The sequence below is a fragment of the Bos taurus genome, chromosome 2, assembly GCF_002263795.3.
Source record: "Bos taurus isolate L1 Dominette 01449 registration number 42190680 breed Hereford chromosome 2, ARS-UCD2.0, whole genome shotgun sequence".
NCBI classification, from domain to species: Eukaryota; Metazoa; Chordata; class Mammalia; order Artiodactyla; family Bovidae; genus Bos; species Bos taurus.
The window spans coordinates 38,569,926-38,590,959 of NC_037329.1; the positions used below are offsets into that span (position 1 = coordinate 38,569,926).

At 41.6% G+C, this 21,034-nt stretch overlaps 1 protein-coding gene across 4 annotated transcripts in view; it reads left to right on the forward strand.

Annotated features, from left to right (window-relative positions):
- ACVR1 (activin A receptor type 1) overlaps positions 1–21,034 on the forward strand; it is a 131,105-nt gene that overhangs the window by 103,134 nt on the left and 6,937 nt on the right. For all 4 annotated transcript variants that reach the window (XM_024999277.2, XM_024999281.2, NM_176663.3 and 1 more), the window contains 4 exons: positions 293–392; positions 3,974–4,120; positions 11,213–11,488; positions 15,551–15,748. In XM_024999277.2, the coding sequence (XP_024855045.1) occupies positions 293–392; positions 3,974–4,120; positions 11,213–11,488; positions 15,551–15,748 (721 nt within the window). The remainder of the gene's footprint in view (positions 1–292; positions 393–3,973; positions 4,121–11,212; positions 11,489–15,550; positions 15,749–21,034) is intronic.

The following is a 21,034-nucleotide window of genomic DNA, read 5'->3' on the forward strand; positions in this document are numbered from 1 at the left end:
TTGACTTGGTCCACTCATTTTCTTTCTTCAGCTATTTTATTCTAAAACTCTGGATATAAGAAAGGACTACTCAGGAAGATCCCTCAGGAAAACCGATCCCATATTAGGGAAGGGGCTAGCTTCAGGTTTTCCTAAGGAGTAAGACCGGTCCTTCATTCATTGGGGCTTTCCATGCACACGGACGGGCCACATTTCCAGGACTGCAGCCTCCGTGCAAGTTACACCCAGATGCACGCTCTGACCTGGAAGCGGTTCCTCAATCCTTTCTCTTTCTCCTTGTTTTGAACTGCAGGATTTATTGGATCATTCATGTACATCGGGAAGCGGCTCTGGCCTTCCTTTTCTGGTACAGAGAACAGTGGCCCGTCAGATCACACTGCTGGAGTGTGTTGGTAATTCTCTTTTCCCTTTCTTTGTGGGTTCTGTGCGGTGTTTGCTGTGGTTCTAGAAGTATATGACCTTGGAAAATCTGCTGCTGCTTGTCTCCTGCTTGTTAAATGTACGGAGGTGTGAGATATCCCTGTGGAGTGGCTGTGCTTCTGCTCTGGGACTTATGTTGGAGCATTTGAACTTGGTAAAGTTCTTTTCAAAGGAGCCTGCCACTAGTTAGTATAGAAAATACCTAGTCAAAGGCTTTCAGTTTTAAGTAAACCCTTTATGATATTGGGACTGCTTGAAAATGAACTAATATGGCTGCTACTGACCAAAGATAGGCATTGGTGAGTCTGAGGTAAGTTGGTTTTTGGACAATAATCTTGATTGTGGCAATTTTTTACTTTCTCATTCTTCCCCTTTAAAAAAAAAATGAAATAAATTCGCCAAAGCTACCCTTATAAGTCCTTTATTTAAAGGAGCTATGTACATTTCTCTATGGCCTCTCATATTTTTGTTTTCTGTATCAGACTATATTTGTGTAGAGATGTAATCATAGTGTGTATGTAATGTGTCCCTGTTTTTTGTTTTAAGCTCATACACATTTTCATGTATTTGTACACATCACAGGTATCTGAGTGGTTGTGTAATTGTTGAGTAATAACTTTAACAATACTTGAAAAAAAAATTGGCACATACTGCTTCTTTTGAGTGAGCAGAATAAACTTCCAGGAATTGGGGCTCCTGGGTCAAATTTTTAACTTTTTATGCCTTGTCTTATATATTGCTGAATTGTCCTCTTGGAAGATGGTGCAGCATGCTTTTTTTTTTTTTTTTTTTTTTTAAGTCCTGATTTTTGGATATTTGCCATTCACATGACAGTTTTCATTAATTTCTCCTTTAGATGGTGTGCAGGGATGGCCACAGTAGCAGTAATGGATTAGAACCATCTCCACACACTCCTCCTGGTTCTCCCAGTTTGAGAGGCGTGAGCTGGCTTTGCAGCTCCTGCCGTCTCATTTTTGGCTTTTGGGAGGTGACTGGCCCATCCTAGGCGGCTTCACCCTTGGCTGCTACCCTCCAACTTTTCCTGGTTTCATGGGAGCCAGGACATCCCCAAATACAGCAGTGGAAGGCAGGTGGCAGAGGTAGTCCAAATAGCGACCGCCACCTGCAGGAACTCAGGCTGCTGGCAGGAGCCTGTGGCCTTTCTCTAGGTCTGCTTTAGCTACTGTGATTGTTTCTGAACTCCCACTTCATGCTTCTGCTCCACGGTGGACTGTGAGTAGGGAAAATATTAACAAAAGTGGAAAAGCTCCCAACATACTCACTGCTTACAACCAAGGTGGTTGTCTTATACCAGCTAACACCCTATTTGATTATGAACAAGGGTGACTGGATTGGGATCAGAAGGCAGTGATCCCAATGCTGCTGTCCCATGGTACTCACCATTCACGCAACAGCAGCCCTCAGAGGTGGACCCCAGAGTCCAGAGGACAAAATGATACTGCATCTTTAAAAATGCATACTCTTTGTGGTTGTAACGATATTCTTCAGCATTTTTTAAAATGGTTCAGATTCATCATTTTACTGCCTTAATGCTAAAGAGCCATGCATTTCAGTAGCTTCTAGTGTTCATGTAGTACAGCCTTGGATAAAAATATACGTCATGAACTGTTTGGATAGTATCTTACAATTTTTGGTTAAAAAATATAGGGAATTGGACTAGGTCAGTTGTTACAGGTGGTGATCAGTGAACCTCTAAATTTCAGGTGTTAAAGCATCCTTTTTTGGGTCTCCATGGCCAGGACTTTGAGGCAGCTCTGCTTCTGTTTTCAGGAACTTATGCATAAGATTGCATTTGCAAAAAGCATTTGACAACTTAAAAGCCTTTGAAAAGCACTGAAGTAGGTTTCTGTTTCAGTTCTGTCTACTTACGCTGACATCTGTCTCTGTTTCCTTTATAAAAAGGATTTGAGGCAACTACATAGTAATGTCCACAATGCTCTGGGGTATTTTTCTTTCCTTCCTAATGGGAATATGAGAACAAAGGGCCAATAAAGATACAGAATGGAACCAAAGGCAGGAGAAGATTAGTGTTCCATTTTGTAGCAGTCCATGCTATACATCTTAGCACTGGTCTTCATCTTAAACTACAAATGCTGGACAATTGCCATGACTTTATTCAAGTTAATCCTGCACCCAATGCGATTTTTGTGACTTGACAGTGGTCCACAGAGACCCTTACTGGGTTCAGGGTCTTTGGATTAGTCCTTTGCATTAGTCATTGGTATTTAGTAGGGAGACACTGCTTATCATAAGGAATCTAGATTGAGCAGGTTTGATTATGCTTCAGGACATAATCTTCTGGACAGACATGCTTTCCTTCTCCATGTTTGGGTTCGCGGTGGCTTAGTTTTGCAGCAAAGAGCTGTATTCCTGTATATGCATATATTCCTGTGTACAGTCATTACCAGCTGAGATTATCATCAGCCACTTGCCTTGGCGGAAGGCCCCACTGCTCTGCAGTTTGGATCTCCTGCTGTAGTGCTCTAGGTTCCGCGTCCATCTTCACCTTTGATTATACCCCGTGATGATCCCCACCGTCTCATGGTAATTCCCGCCTCCACTTAACCTCCCTGATCATCTACCTGTAATTAAGGAGAAGAGTGGAAGCAGGAGCATGTTGTTGACAAGCCGCCAGTTGCGCCAGGACTGTCCTCCATGGATCAGATCACAGCTAGTCACCGTGCTTTGAAATTGTCTTCTCCAAGTGGCCTTTTCGGGGTTGCCCACTTGTGGCCTCACAGGGACTGTCTCACAAGGGAACACCCATAACCACTGTCAGAAATCAGGACTGTTCTGGGATTACATGTGTAAGACTTTGCAGATCCTCTTTGGAAATACATCCTCTGCCAAGAAACCCTTTACGGATGGCAGTGGCTGCCCGTCTGTTTCCTACACCAGTATTGTTCTGTTTGTGTGTGCGTGTGTGTTAATCCTTCAGAGCACACATCTCAAACTTCATAGTCTCCTTTGTGAAAAATAGAAAGGCCTATGTAAATTCACCAGTTTGGACTCTTAGAAAATGTCTGTGTTGATCCATTATGAAGGGGAGTAATCACATAAGCTATTCAATTTAGCCACATACATGTTTCTTGGTTTTCATCAACACTGAAGTCTAATAATCTATACCATTTTCTGAGTCTTACTAACTTTCATGTGCTTTTACAAACCATATGCATTTCATACGTTTTCAGAGAGGGATGTAAATAAATGTAAACTCTGTAGCTAGCAGCTCGTTGTACGAATGCAGGTTCTGTGATATCACAGATATCACAGAACCTGTAACGTGATATCACAATAGGCTGGGACGGGCAGTTTCCACCTTGCTTTTGGATGTCTTTACAAGCAAGAGGTAGTGCTATTTATCAGGTTGGTCATAACATCTTACAGAAAAGCCCAAATGGACTTTCTGGCCAACCTAGCATATTCCCTAGTGGCATTTTTCCAAGGGAGGGTTGAGAGTGGCGGGCACAGTGTTCATTGGTGACCTGTCCTGTCCTCCTGCCCAGTGTCACCTCTGTGCTGCTTTCCACAGGGAAGGGCAGGTATGGCGAGGTGTGGAGGGGCAGCTGGCAAGGGGAGAACGTCGCTGTGAAGATCTTTTCCTCCCGGGATGAGAAGTCGTGGTTTAGGGAAACAGAATTGTACAACACTGTGATGCTGAGGCATGAAAATATCTTAGGTAAGTACACAATCCCCACATCAGTTTTTTTCTAGAAAGAAATAACTGCCTGCCTTTGCCCTCTCTGATTGGGTGTGTGTGAATGTGCAAGTCTCTCCTGAATGGTGACATAGGGACCGTCAGCATTTATATACACTGTTGAATTTTCTTTTCACACCAATCTCTTGTTTAAATCTGCAGAGAAGCTAAGTTTGAAGATTCTCTGGATGATGAAAAGGAAATTGTTATTGCTAAGTCTTCCTCTGCAGGTTGTTATTTAAATAACAAAAATTTGCCCCATATTGTTCACTTCAAGGCTTCCTCCGTAGTTCTGCTTACCCCACCCTTTTTGAATATTTATTACTTGAATCAAGCTAAGAAAGATCTTTGGACGATTTCCTAGAGATTCATAGCTCCCAGGGACATCATAATTAAATGCACATTCCTTCAAACAAGGCATTGCTTTTTAAAGCCCAGATTTAGAGAGGGATTTAGCATACATTTTAATTTGGAAACTAAAGCTTGGAAACATTTGTGAAATATGTGAAGAGCTGATTGAAATACTGCTATGGAAGTATAAAGAGTTAGAATATTTCTTTAGTCCGTTGACTTCTCTGAAAAGTTTCTCTAAATGTGTTTATACTAATACCTGTGCGAGGAGTGCTGCCTGGAGTGCTTCTTTAAGAGTGGATGTAAAGTTTCTATAGAATTTGACTATTATAGGATAGTGTTGGCTACTTCATGGCTACTGGATTGGGTGTGGCTTACAGGAAGGCCATTGCGAGAATTCATTTCTATTCCAGTACTGCCAGTGTAGTATTTGCCAGTGTATTACTGAAGCCTGAGTCAAGTTGTCTGCAAATCATGGTATGAAAGTTGTTCAGTGCTCGACTCTAACAGTTTGATGGTAGGTTTCGTCTCAGAAGCGTCTGTTTCTGGTGTCCTTTTCTCCCTTCCCCTCCCCGCTGGGCCCCAGGCCTTACCTAGTTCTCCTCACTTGCCACTGCTGTTGGTCTTGCCTTTCCAGTCCATCTTGTGGTACTAAGTTGCCTTGCACTGGGGAGCTGAGATGCTCCTGCTCAAAATGTCTTTGACTCTCACACCGCTCGCAACATTTGTGACGTCTGAGCCCGGCATCCCAGGTGCTCTGTTTTGAGGTCTCAAGGAATGTCTGCTGCTTCCTCTATACACATGCCCACACGCAGCCGCTTCCGATATTTGTTATTCCTTGGTATCGTCCATGCCTTTGTCGTGTGGCTCCTGCTCACCCACTCTCCCCACACCCCTGCTCCAGCCACCCCTTCTTGCATCAAAACTTCTCAGTTCCCTTCCAGACTCTCCCAAGGGGTCTACCTGTACTCTTCTGCCCGCCTGTACTTTGTACCTCCACTAGATAACTCTTACCATACACTGCCTTATGCTGTAGTTTGTGTGTGTGTAACAGCAGTCATGCTTAGTTACCATGCAGTAAGCACTGCTGCATGTCATGTCCTTTTTCTCATTAATCTTCTCCATGACTGTAGAAGGGTAGATACTCCTGTTTTCCTGGTTGTAACTGATAAGGTTTTTGTTTTCACACCCCGTCCCGGCCCCTGCACATGGTAGGTGCTCAGTAAATATTGATTAAATTGGATTTAATCACTCTGGAAATTTGAAAGGCACCTTTGCAGTACAATTCATGGGAGAGAAGTTAGGTTCCCTCAGTGTGAGCATAGAAGGCAAAACATTGCCCACTTCTTCTTACCTCATGATCCTCAGAATTCTGAATTCATGAGATCTGGTACCCTCATCATAATTACAGCTACATGGATTAATTTTACTGTGTAGTCAGTCCCTTTAGATGAGAAGGTGCATAGAAAATGTATTACCTTTTTCAGTTTTAACTTCTTCTTTAGCAGCTTTTTGAATGTAGAGGCTTGGAGGTTTTCTGTGATCATTTTCTTTTCTATCAAAAGAGCATATTGTTTTGAATATGAGATCGTGATTTCCCCCAACCCCTGAGTACTGCCAACTCTAGCCCCCAAGAAATACATAATTGTGTACACACACACACACACACAGAGTTCTGGACCCTCACTGTTTATCTCCCTAAAACAATTAACTCTTTCTTCTGCTTTGTCTCATGTAGAAGTCAGCAGGTAAGTGAATGATGGGAGGCTGTATTATGGTGTTCGAACAGTGTCTGGGAGCTTGGGAAGCTGGTTTCTACTCTCACATAATTAGAGGCCCACAGTGTGACTCTGCGCCAGAGCTGTATGTTTCTGAGCACCCTTTTCCTCATCACTAAAGCCAGGGAGTTTGAGTTAATGTGAGATTTTCAGTCCAAAAACCTTTTTTTTTTGGCCAAGCTGCACAGCTTTTGGGATGTTCACCGTCCAGGGATTGCCCCTGTCTGGTAGTGAAAACACTGTGTCCCAATAAACCACTGGATCACCAGGGAATTCCTGTCATCTTACACTCTTTTTTTTTTTTTTTTTTAAATTATGGTACACATGACATCACTTACATGTTAAATCTAAAATATGACATGAATTTATCTCTAAAACACAAACAGACTCACAGATGTAGAGAACAGACTTGTGGCAGCGGGGGGTGGAGGATGGTGGAGGGAAGTATTGGGAGTTTGGGACTAGCAGATGCAAACTTAAATATAGACTGGGTAAACATCAAGGTCCCAGTCTATAGCATAGGGAACTATATTCAACATCCTGTGATAAACAGTAATGGAGAAGAATATGAAAAAGAGTGTATATATATGTATAACTGAATCACTGTGCCGTACAGCAGAAATTAACACGACATTGTACATCAACTATCCTTCAAGAAAATTTTTAAAAGAGATTATAGCACTTAAATTATGGCACAGTATCCATTAAGTTGACCATTTTAATCATGTAAGTGAGATTTAAGTACATTCATACTGTGCAGCCATTATACTCTCCATCTGTAGAAGTGTCTCATACTCTTAAAAGGTACTGATTCACCATTTAATGTCAGAACGTTTTTAGACCAACTGGAAGGAAACTACCTAAAAAATACTAAATTACAAATTTTGGGGTTGTAATTGAACCCTGAGCTATTTTGAGCTATGAGTAACCAGCTGCACTTGAACACCTACTGTGTGGGAGGCATCTTACAAAGCATTTTACCTGTACTGATTCTTTTATTCTCACAGGAACCCTCTGACGTATTGCTATTGCTAAGTCACTTCAGTCGTGTCCGACTCTCTGTGACCCCATAGGCAGCAGCTCACCAGGCTCCCCCGTTCTGGGATTCTCCAGGCAAGAACACTGGAGTGGGTTGCCATTTCCTTCTCCAATGCATGAAAGTGAAAAGTGAAAGTGAAGTCGCTCAGTCATGTCCGACCCTCAGTGACCCCATGGACTGCAGCCTTCCAGGCTCCTCCATCCATGGGATTTTCCAGGCAAGAGTACTGGAGTGGGGTGCCATTGCCTTCTCCGCTTTGACGTATAGGACGGTGCTATTCATAACTTAGAAACGAGGAAACCAAGGCGGTGATTTTCTTTATATTTTATATAATCTTTAAAAAATTTTTCTTTTAAATGTTTAATTGGAGAATAATTGCTTTACGATGTTGTATTGGTCTCTGCTGTACAACAGTGTCAATCAGCCATAAGTATACATATGTCCCATCCCTGTTGAGCCTCTCTCCCAGCCCCCAAGATGGTGATTTTATGTGTCAGAGATGGGCTCACCCAGCTCAGGATGGTGAGCCATGTGAATGCCTAGTAGTGCTGCTCTGGAGCCTAACACTCTCAAACCCTATGCCACGGCATGCTGATCTCACTCCGCCACGGTCAGAGCTGCCTGGCGCCTGGTTCCCACAAGAGCTGCCACTCAAGAGGCTCACAAGGGTACTGCTTACCTCACTTAAGATTTGGGTTTTATTTTAGTTCTTGAGGAGCCTGGGAAGATGACTTTGGCTGTTCTGAAAGAGGCTTTTGCCCTAATCACTTTCTCTCTGTGTTATGAACACATCCAGTGGTTGGGCCAGACTTCCAGCTTACGGGCACCTGTTCAGTCTCCACTAACAGTAGACGGCTTTGACTCAAACTGCAAACGTCCCATAAAAATGCTCTAGCGTGTTGCAGCAAATGTAGTTACAAATTCACACTTGAGTGGTAAACAGCTTTTAAAAATCCAAGAGTTGACTCATTGGAAAAGACTCTGATGCTGGGAGGGATTGGGGGCAGGAGGAGAAGGGGACGACAGAGGATGAGATGGTTGGATGGCATCACTGACTCGATGGACGTGAGTCTGAGTGAACTCCGGGAGTTGGTGATGGACAGGGAGGCCTGGCGTGCTGCAATTCATGGGGTCGCACAGAGTTGGATACGACTGAGCGACTGAACTAATTAACTAACTTATTTGAAAGTCATTTTTCTTGAAGGTCTAAATCATAATTAAGGGCCAGAAAAAATCCCTCTCTAAGAACTTGGGGACTTAGAGAAGGTGAGAGAATGAATCTTATTTACTTATTTATTTAATTAATCACTCAATCAATCAGATGCTGCTCTCCCTTGGCCAGAGGAATCAATAAAGGCTACACAAATTTATTGCAGTGATTTAATTTCTTTTGAGTGGTGCTTCTATAGTTTGGGATACCCATTTTTGAGAAAGTCATTAAAGATGGATATTATGTGGTATAAAATGATTAAGCAGAAATGTTTAAAAATTGAAGTACAGTTGATTTACAATGTTGCATTAATTTCTGCTATACAGCAAAGTGATCCATATATATACACACACACACACACACACACACACACACACACATTCTTTTATGTGTTCTTTTCTGTTATGGTTTAATCTCAGGATATTGAATATAGTTCCCTGTGCTATACAATAGGGTATTCCCTGATGGCTCAGTGGGTAAAGAATCTGCCAGCAATGCAAGAGACACAGTAGTAGACGTGGGTTAGATCCCTGAGTCAGGAAGATCCCCTGGAGGAGGAAATGGCAACCCACTCCAGTATTCCTGCCTGGCGAATCCCATGGACAGAGGAGCCTGGTAGGCTACAGTCCCTGGGGTCACAAAGACTCAGACACAACTGAGCGACTAAGCACCAGCACAGCTATCGAATAGTACCTTGTTGTAGTAGAAATATTTTCTTTCGCAAGAATAACTGACATCTAAGTGCACAGTTTCAATTATGTTATGGTCAGCTAAGGGTTCAAGAGCATCAGCTATGGGGACACAAAGACAGGCTGGAGAACAGTGAGAGACTAAGGCTGGCTGAGGGACCACCTCAAGGTGTCGAAGTGCTATTCAGTTCACTTTACAGATGTCCCATGGGTACAGATGTCAGGATTGTCTTTCTCTGAGTAGAAGCCAGCTTGTCTGAAGGCAGGATGAATTGGTAGGGAAGAGAATGGGTTCTAGAGCCAGACTGCTGGCTGGCTTACTGATGTTGATGTCAATGACCTTAACGTTATTGGCCTTAATGTCAGTTAGCTTACTGGCCTTAGTGTCAGTGACTTTAATGTTAGTGATGTAAGCCTTCCTGTTCATGTGGTTATTGGAGGATTGCACATGGGGTATTTAAACCTGTCTGGCACACTGCTAGTTCTCACTAATTAGTAACGGCTTCTGTTGCTGATGATCAAATTAGGTACTCCTCTCTGTTCCCAGCACTTTCTTATGTAAGGTATGGTGCATCAGGGCAGCTAGCATCAAACTTGGAGTTAGTAGCAACTTAATAGCTGTGTGATCCTTGGCACCTCCCAGCAGCAGCTCAATTATTTGTAAAATGAGTATAATGATATTTATCCTACTGGTCTATTGAGAAAAATCCCAATTTGTGAAAATGTTATAAAAATCAAAATTTCTGAAAGTGTTACAAATTTTATATGAAGTACTTTATATAAAGCATTCTAAGTGTTTTCCTTTTCTTCCATACTTTCACAAGTCATTTAATTCTTCAAGTCTTATCTCTCTTTTTTTAAAAAAAATCCCCTTATATTTATTTCTAAGTTCTAAATTTCACTCTCCATCAAGTGTATTCATAAGGCATAGATCTATAGTGCTAGGAAAGCATCTCTGTAGCAGAAAAGACTGGTACACTATTTCACAGGTTAAGAAGTGCCTCTGACTTCAAGTTCCTTCAATGTGCTGAAAAGTTCGCTCAGAATGTCTAGAAAAGTTTCTTCCTTCCTCTGTATCTACATCTTTCAACATCTCACTTAAAAAAAAATGTTATTGAAGTATAGTTGACATAAAGTGTCACATTAATTTCTGCTTCACAGCACAGTGACTCGGTTATACATATATATATAAATTTTCATATTCTTTTCTTTTATGGTTTATCACAGGACGAGTATGTCACTTCTTTTCAAGACCACTTCAGTAGTCACTTCTTGATGGAAGCCTGCTGTAACATCTAGTCTGAGTTATGATTCCCTGCTCTGGGCTCCTGTTGTCCTTTGCGCATATTAGTATACAATAAGGCTGTTTTCACATTATACTGTAATATTTCCTTTTCAAATCTGTGTTGTCTAGCCTACAAATACCATCATCTTGATTGTCCTGTGTGACTGACGAAGAGGATGCTTGTTATATTTGATAGATTCCTTTTTACATTTAATGAATCAGTCAGCTATTTAATATAAACTCACCCCTTGATTTTACAACAGAGACAATCCAAAGAGCACAAACGAGTTGTCCAATATTACACAGCAGATCACAGGCAGATCGAGACTGGAACACAGGTGTCTAGGTTCTAGGTTTTATGTTCTCTCTGGGTGGACGATGAATGATCTGTGCTTGGAATGCCAGCACGATGAAGGGTTTGACACTATCATTGTGGGTAAGCACAAAGACATTATTCCTATCTGAATCTTAATGCAATGTAAAATATTTTAATGGAAGTGAATATGAAAATTACCTGTTCATTAGCAGTGCCTTTTGAATGCATTAATAAGTACATTCTATTTCTCTGCTGATGCCTCTGTAAACCTTCTTTCATGGTAGTTGATGAGTTTAATTATTTTTGTCATGGGTGATGTCTACTATATGGGTCACTGTTTCTGTGTACTCAAGCTGTAATGTGGAATTCTCACTTGTCTGTTAATTTTTGTCATTGCGCTCTCCAGGTTTCATTGCTTCAGACATGACATCAAGACACTCCAGTACACAGTTGTGGTTGATCACACATTATCATGAAATGGGATCGCTGTACGACTACCTTCAGCTTACTACTCTGGATACAGTGAGCTGCCTGAGAATAGTGCTGTCCATAGCGAGCGGTCTCGCACATTTGCACATAGAGATCTTTGGGACCCAAGGGAAACCGGCCATTGCTCACCGAGATCTAAAAAGCAAAAACATCCTGGTTAAGAAGAATGGACAGTGTTGCATAGCAGATTTGGGTAAATTTTTAAATTTACTATTTTTTTAACTTTTCTCATGTTCCCGTTTAGCTGGGTTGCATCTTTTTCTCTCCTAACACTGTTAGGAAAAATTTCAGGAATGCAAATTGAAATGGCTTCGTGGTGAACACCTGTGTATTTACCGCCTAGATTCTCCCATGAACATTTTACTGTTATCACATATCCAGCCTCCTATTTATCAGTACACCTCAGTCTTTGTACATTTCAAAGTAAACTACAGACAAAAGAGCCCTTCCTTCCAGTGGCTTCAGCATACACACCACTGTATCATTCACTGCAAGTTTTTACTTTTTTCTTTTCAGGTAAAATTTACATGTCACATTAATTGCACAGATCTTAACTCTCAGAGTTTTGACAGATACTGTAAAGTCCAAATCCCTGTCAAGACAGAAACCTTCCTGTTACCCTAGAAAGTCATTTTGGACTGGTTCAGTTTGTTCCTGCCCCAACCCACCCTGAGAGGCAACCACTCCTGGTGCTTTCTGATTTCACAAGCCTTTACAGAAAGTAGGTACACAGTTAGATAACCTATGGAATGAGTTTATCTTTAAAATGGTATCTAAAGTTGTTCTTCTGTAACCAATGCAAAATTATTTAAATCAAAGAGGAGGGGAAAAATCCCCAAACCAATTTACCATTTGCTCTGCTGAGATATCTCATTCTTAGGTGGTAGAGTGATTCTTAATGTAGCTTTAATTGCATTATCAATAAGACTTGTCATTTACAGTGGCATTCTATATAAAACCTACTTACCCTAGACCCCTAGAATATTGGCTGAATGATAGGCTAATGAGAACTAAATTGTAATATGGGGTCTTCATTACAGTGAACTATTGGGGATGCCCACTCTACTTGGATAAAAAATGTTTATCTTATTTTCATATCATTGTAGGTACGCTAATAAAGGTTTAGGCAGTATGAGCTCTAATTACATAAATGATAAAGTTGTTTGTTATTAAACACAATATTTGACATATCAGAAAACTTTCTTTTGAATCCCTTTCAAGTCCTTGTGTTCACATTGAGAAATTATTTTACAGTGTTTTCCAAGTGTGAGAAGGCAAGACACTAACACTTTTGTTGTGGCAAGTTGTAGTGTAGAAGGCTGTTAGACTATGCCAGGAGTCGTGAAGCTAAGGTGGTGTGTGTTTCCCAGTTACTGACCCAGTGTTCTTGTGCAGGTCCTTCCATCTGTTTACCTGCCCGAATTGCTGACCTGCTTATACTCAGTGCAGGAGTCGGGGAGCTTAGCAAGGGGCACTTCAGTGTTTGATACTGTGCCTTGTACTTCTCTGGTGTTTGAAACTTTTATAATAGTGTGTTCATGTATTAATTCATGTTACTGAAAGTCAATTATGCCTCACACGATTCTTGTGTAAGATTCAGAAATTTTATAAATGCTTTGCAAATAATCATTTAAATGGTAGATACTGTTATAGTTCAGAGGCCAAGGGAAGATGGGCAGACTGAGGCAGCTGTTGGTTTTGGTTTATGGGACTTGGGAGAAATTTGCAGCAAACCCAACTGATTAATTATTTAATTACATGTATTTTGGCCTACAGCCCTCCAACTGGATTCACGGTTTCAAATACAACTTTATGTTTTAAGGGGTATTCAGGGAAGTAGATCAGTAGTACAGGAGATTGTTCCTATGTGACCACAATTTATATTAGCTTTTTACTTTATACCTAGAAATTAAGAGTCACAATTACGTTGTTATTAATATTGCAAAACTACCAGTATTTTAGCAAAAATACCAGTATTGTATTTTCCTAACTTTTGATTATAAAAAAACTCAAACATGAAGACTGAAAAAATAGTTTGATGATCATTCATATCCACAACACCTAGATTCAACAGTTACTAAAATTTTGCCAAATTTCCTTTATCTATATGTGACTTGAGTATATATATTTGCAAATTCATTAGAAAATAAATTGTAGACGTCACAATTCTTTACTCCTAAATGCTCCAAAATGAACCCCCTAGAAATACTTCTCTTGCATAATCATACTTTATCACACCTAAAAGTTACTGATTATTCTTTAATATCATTTACTATCCATTTTCAAGTTTTTCCAGTTTTTTTTGAAATAGGAATTGAGGTACATTTCATTTGGTTGGTTTGTCTCTTTAGTTAGTGTAATTACTGATTATTGGGAAACGAATTACCTCTAAAACTTAGCAGCTTATAAGAACACAACTTTATTATCTCACACAGTCAAGTCAGCAGTCTCAGAACAACTTGGGTCTATGGTTCTGACTCATGATCTTAGAAGGGTAACAGTCAAGCTCAACTCAAGTCTATGGTTCTGGCTCAGAATCTTAGAGGGTAACAGTCATGCCGTCAGTCAGGGCTGCAGGCATCTGAAGGCTTGCTTGGGGCTGGAGGAACCTCCAGGATGGCTCACTCTCATGGCTGCTCACTCACATGCCATGCTCGGCTCCTTATCATATGGTCCTGTTCACTGGGCTGCTGGAGTACCTCCAACACTGTGAATGACCCCAGAGAGCAAACAGGGAAACATGTGCCTTCTATGTCCTAATCTTGAAAATAACACACACTTTTCTGCCTTGTTGTCTTTGATGGTCCAGCCCATGCTCAAGGCATGGGGAACTGAGTTTCCCCTCTTTAAGGGAGAAGTTTCAAAACACTCATGGGTATATTTTAAAACCACCACAGCTAGCATCTCTATGCCTATTTAAATTGGACTTGTTTTGTATTCTGTTATCTTGACTATTTGGTTCTGGAAATGGTGGAGGGGCATATATGATTTGGGAAATGTTCAGAGTAGCTATGGAATCTTAGGATTGATTATAAAATTAAGGGAAAGAGGAATCAGTCTGAGTCAGACGCAGTTGCCAGTGTCTCTGGTAATTATTAAGGCTGGGATGACATGCATGCTATCTCCCGGCTGTATATGGAGTCGTCATCCCACCCATTCAGAGCCATGGACTGGGAGGAGAAGCATCCTCCACAGATGACTTGAGGGATCCCCACTGAGATACAAAGGTTTACACAGCCTGCTAACTTCACTCTGGCAATTTTCATTATTCTCAGTGTCAGAGAAATCATTTTCAGTTGGTCTGCCTATGCATCAAAAATTCCATTCTCAAATAAACCATGCGTGTATCTGTCCCTTGGTTTGTGAGGAATGTGGGTCTCTTTAGTTGGCTGAGGAATTCCGAAATGAGTCATGGCTTAAGAAAGTGCTTCAAAACCATTTAACATGAGAGCTGTGCTTTGAATCTGGGGTCAGCTTATTGTTCTGTGTACATGTGGCTGTTGAGAAAAAAGCCTGTGGGTTTGGCCCAGGTTACTGTTCAGATGGAGCTTTCCAGGTGGCTCAGTAGTAAAGAACCCACCTGTCAATTCAGGAGATGTGGGTTCGATCCCTGGGTTGGGAAGATCCCCTGGAGAAGGAAACGGCAACCGACCCCCAGTATTCTTGCCTGGAGAATCCCATGGGCAGAGGAGCCTGGCGAGCTACAGTCCAGGGGGTCATAAAGAGTCGACATGAATGAGTGACTTAACAATAACAACTGTTCAGGTGAGTGGTCCTTTTTCAGGGATAGAGCAGGGCCTGGAGCAGTCGCCTCTTTGTGTCATGATAAATTACCTCAAAGTCCCTTCTTCAAACGGTTTGAAATTTGTTTGGAGACCAGTGGGAGCTGTACTGGAGCTGAGAGCTTCTTTTGAGGCTCCCATTTAACAAGTGAGTCTGTTTCCTTGTGGATTCTGAACACCAGCTTCATATTGATTTGGTGTATTATTCACTCAAAATCTTTTTGTCTCTGAGGTTCCTATATTAACTTAATACACCCAGGATGTTTCTGGCATCAGCCCTGTTTCCTGCTCTCACCTAAGTCATCACAACAGCACTCCAGGGATGACTGGGCGGGGGGCGGGGGTGTTGGGGGGAATATGGCAGTCACCTTGAGTGCCACAAGAGGGCGCAGTTGACTGGGTTGGGTTGAAAACCTTCAGCAACCCTCTGTGAGAAAGGGAGTGGGTTGACACTGTTGTCTTCTTCCTTTTAGGCCTGGCAGTCATGCATTCCCAGAGCACCAATCAGCTCGATGTGGGGAACAACCCCCGTGTGGGCACCAAACGCTACATGGCCCCCGAAGTTCTTGATGAAACTATCCAGGTGGATTGTTTTGATTCTTACAAGAGAGTCGATATTTGGGCCTTTGGACTTGTCTTGTGGGAGGTGGCCAGGCGGATGGTGAGCAATGGTAGGTAACTGATCTCATATAACGTTGTCCTTGTCTGAGTCCTCTTGATCCTGCTACCTTTAAAAGGGCAAAGGGAATATTTAAGTCCACATTGTTCCATGAATCATATTTGTGAAGCTATCGGCATTTATATTTGATTTATGGCTGGTCGGTGGAAGGTGCCTAAGGGCAGTCTGTTTCAACTGCATAAAAGGAGATGGTGATAGAAAAAGTATTTCTGCCAGAGACTACATATTCCTTGATTGTTGGTATTTTTCCTTCAGTCCATATTTTTCTTCTTTCCTCCATCCTCATGATTCTGTCTTTCTCCTATTCTTCCTCCTCCTTTGCTCTTTTCCCAACTGGTGTTTATCATGAGGAGAATGCTCAAGTAAATCTAAGGGTGAATCTTGCTATTGTAGATAAGTTTACTTCTCAAGTTTGGATTATTGAGAAGAGACTCAAGTTGCACACTAGGAATTCACTCCTTTGTAAGAAGCAGGCTGTACTTGCTGAGTAAGTGAAGTTTACATCCAGGAAGCTCTGAATAGGAGGCTCATCCTGGTCCTCGTATAACAAAGTTTCATGAAATGGTGGTGTTGCCTTAGCCACTAGGGAAGCACATATTTGTCGATAACTCTTAACCTATATTCCCTACCATAATTTTTCACCTCCGTCTTTCTTATCAGCCAAAAATACCAAAAATGCACTGTTGAACTTTAAGTTTACTGCATTCTGGAGGCAATACCTATTCTCATTCAAGTACAACATGTATCTCATCTACCCACAAAGTGGGTATCGGAGCAGCATCTCTCAAATCCACTAAATCGACCTCTTCACACCTTCACAACTGGAAGTCTTACTTCACAGAGGACACATCTGGAAATTATTCTCGGAAAGCAGATGAAAATGCTATATGTTTAAACTGATACTCATTTTCAGGAGATGCTCTGCCTTGCTGGGACCCACTGGGATCCTAGATTTAAAGTATTAGAGAATGCATGGAGTCGCAAACACAGGCTCCATCTCACCTTCCACTGATACTTTCTTGTAATGATTGAAATTCTTGGGGCAACCATAATTTTTGAGAATAACACAGCCAGAGAATAGGAGGTTCTGTGAGGGAAGTGGAATTGGGGTAACATAGTTTTAGCGTGTAATAATTTAAATTGGCAAGCCTTTGGGGTAGCGTTCCCTCCTCTGCACCGCCTCCCCCCTACCCCCAAGCAGAGTTTAACAAACTCTCTAAGGGTATCAAAGTCCTTGTTTCAGATTAAACATAAGCACGCAAACATTGTAACCTGACAGTTCTTTTAAAGATTTTTTTTTTTTTTTTTGGATGGAGTCATGAACATTTTCTTGGTAATTGTTTCTCAATTGTTGGGAGCTACTGACTTGCGTTTTGTGCCATTCAAGCGCCTTGAGAATTGTTTGCAACAGAGTGATTGTTTTGCTGATTTATAAAGTTCTGTCTGAACTTTGCCTGAAATTGCACAGCAACTTCATTTCCCCCATGTCCCTCCCTAATAATTCTTGAGAGGCTTAGAACTGAAAATCGAATTCTAATTAGTTTATCTTAAATAGGTTAGAAAAGGATTGGTGTCATAATAAACCGTGTGATGGGAAACTTGCCCCAGATGAAGAGGAAGTTAATGTTCCAAGGCCAGGATGGTAGCAATCCAGCTGTGGGTGCTGGAGCTGTGCCAGGCCAGCCTGTGTGATGAAAGCTGAACTTGGCAGAAACTCGGGACTTGGGCTTTGTAAGAACTCGTGTTGCAAATTCGTTCCCTGTGTCACAGGCTTAAACCCAAATGGCTTTTGAAGATCAGCTGTGATTAATAGGAGTCAGTTGGAAATTAGAGTCATTGGTTTAAAATGTAGCTCAACAAATCATAGTTTTCTCAGTCTATCTTCTAACATTATTTCTGAAAATCGTGAAGGGTAGAGGGAGAGAGACTATTTTGGATGTTTTCTGATTTCCTGATCTCCTACTTACATCATGGTTTAGATTGTTCTCTGTTTCCTAAACTTTTGTGGGTTGAGCTACTGTTCTGTGGTTTGATTTTTAGGGGGTGGTTAAGTCTCATTTTAAATCAGCCACTGTCCCTTGACAATGACTAATTTGGTATTTCCCTCTTTCTCGAGTTTCCCTTCTCCCATGAATATGTACATACACAAAGACAGAAATTAGTTTATCCAAACTCAAACTTGTGAGTGTTCAAGGCTGCTTGCAGATAGATCTATTAATATTTAGTATTATTATTATCCCAAACAGAAAAATGAGTAGGATTTGCCTTTGCCTTGCAACGTTCACGCTTCTTTCGCCTTCTTCTTTATGCAAGCACATATATATTATATATTTTACTTAGTTGTAATTCTGTAATTCTTAGATATAGTTTGTATCTTCTTCATTTGTGGTTTTTTAATGTTAATCTGTTTTCATTTTTGGCGGTCATATTAATGGTCAGTTCATGAATTTAACTGTTTCCATATTGTTAGATATCCTGTCTCCTCCATATGGGGCCAATAGTAGATGTCTTTCTTCATATAACTTTTTCATTTAGGGAATTATTCTTAATCTGAGACAAAGTAGACCTATTAGGTCAAAGAATATGGATGTTTTTATGGCTTGACGCATATTGCCAAATTGCTTTCCATAAGAGTTGTTCTAATTTACAATATCCCATTCACCCCAGGGTGTGATGTACCTATTTCACTTTCTTACTAGCTTTAAGAACTGACATTAAAAGGATATATATTTTTGAAATTATTGCATATTAAATATACCTCATTTAAATATATGAATATCTTATCTTAGGAAGGTCATTATAATTATGTGTCCTTTGAGTTCTGAGTCCATTGTAAAAATTGATGACCAGATAGTTCTCCTGGAGCAATGTGATCCTCAAGTGAACCATGAGTATAAAAATATGTCGCATTTTATATTTTCATGGGAACTTTACATTTCTTTGCTACTAATAATAAACTTCATGCTGTGTCTGTACAGGAAATGAAAGTTCAGTCCATTTTCGCATCTGAAATTATCTCAGTAGTGTCTTTTGGAATTTACTGTTTGTGTTTAGTTTGATACTGAATTTGGAATTGGTCAGAAGGAAAACCATTTTCTCACCTTTTCCGGGTGAACTTTCTATGTGGATCTAAGGCAGGGTTTTGCTTGGATCACTAGTGCTTAAGCTGCAAAGTGTGCAGTAGGATCACCTAGAAACACAGACTACTGAACCGCCCCCACCAAGTCTCCGATTAATAGGTCTGGGGCTGGACCCAGGATTTTGTTTTCTAACAGGGCCCCAGGTGATGCTGTGCTGTAGTCAGCGACTGTACTCTGGAGATCTCAGGTAAAAATGGAACATATTCTATCAGTCTCAATCAGGCCAGGAAATAAAGACTGTCCCTAGGATGCTGATAGAGCCTGTGTACGCAGGATTTCTTGGTTTGTGTTCTGATACGCGAAACTTGCTCTCTTCCAAGCCAAAGCAGGGTCCCTTTCTCCTTTCAGTCTTGTAGCTAGGGCGTGGCCTTTCTTTCTGGAGTTTGGCTACTTCTCCGGCAGCATTCTTCCTTTCTTCCTTTAATATCCAGTTCTGCAGACACACTACTTTCTGGTCACCTGGATTCAGTGTGGCATGGAGACAGAACTTGACATGTGGACACCATAGGTATGTGGGTGCCTCACAGCTCTTCACTTGTGCCGCTTAGCTTTGGGTCTGATCAAAATACCTCTAGTAGCCCCAGCCAAGCATCCTGCAGCCGTTCCTTCTTGGGATCAGAAGTCCCTTCTCTGAAGCCTCAGCTTTCAGTGTTTAGAACCCTGTGTGTAGAAACAGCAGAGCTGTGTTGCTCTAATACTGTGGTCATCTGCTTTTGGCTTTAAAAACTGAAATGATCTTCATTGTCCCTCCTTTGGCACACCTTTGACTGTAGCATCATCCAAGCAGCATGAGCCTCTGTTATACCCCTCACGTGTCTCCTCTTCCCTGCCCACAGGAGGGTTCTGCAGACACATTTTTGTTGCCCTGTGACTGGCTTTATTTAGTGATGGAATCCAGTGTGTCAAAAAGCATTTGTATCTTATTGAAAAAACCCTGCTGGCCAAGCTACGTCTCTTAATGGGGTGTGGACTAGGAAATGCTTGTTAGAAGAAGCTTATGTTTGGCACACATGCTTTGGAAAACCTCTTCTGTGAGTCCTTGGACTTGCCAAGGAGCCATGTGTGCATGTCGTTCCTAAGCACAATGGGCTTGTGTACAGAAACCACGGCTCGCGTTTCTTCAGCAACTTCCCAGTGTGTTTCATGAATTTATTCACTACTTCAGTGTCTATTAAGGTTTGAACAAAGGGGAGAAGCATATTAGAGAAATTTTTAAGTATTCAAGTGATTTCTTTCAGGTTTGTCTGAGGCTTTAAGTGTGGGTTTGGGGCAGGAATATGGAGGTGGAGTAGGAAGGAAGGATTTTTTTCATGATTCCTGGAATTTTATGGCCTTGAGTTAAAGGTCTAGACCAGAGGAGGGCAGTTAATTGACCTCACGACAGAATAACGAGAGGCCAGCAGAACTTTACTGGGTGATGTTTGCTGTTTACTGGTCTCTCTCCTTGACACACCTTTCAGAGCAGCCCTCCATCAAGGCAAGCCTCTGTGATGTCAACCTTCTAATAGCCCCGGCATAAAGTGAATGATGCATTCTTCTTCTTGTAAGGGCTCCACAGCCAGCAAATGCTTGGATCTCTAGTGGAGCATCTCCCTCTAGGTTGAGGTATGTGAGATGTAAGGTGTCTGGTCATAGCTTAACTCAGAACATGGCTACACATCTCTCGTAGGCCCTTTGACGTCTCCTCTGACAACTGTAGCGTCAATCAGTATTTTTAGTAGGGCTCGGCGGGGCAGCAGTCTCTGAATCATTTGCTGTGGCGCTATTTCTTTGCTGGGAATCCCAGTAGTGGACATGACTTTTTAACGGATTTCAGAGGATGCATTTAGTCTTGACTTTGATGTACGTGGTTCCACAGGCCCATGAACTGGAGTGGGGGTGGCGGGATGAGGTCATCGCTGCCACATGTGTACTTTGCTCAGCAGAGAACAGAGCTGTCCTTCCAACTGTGTTCCTGTTTCAGAAAGGTGCACCTCCCTTGGGGAGAAAAAGGGCTTCCCAGCAAGTGCGCCCTGTTGGTTTACAGGTGTGACTCTCTGAAATCTCTGGCAGTGAGGCAGGGTCGAGGGGAACTGGGACTGGAACCCCATGGCTGTCATCACTCTCATGGCTGTGAGAGTGCCATCCATTTGTCTGTC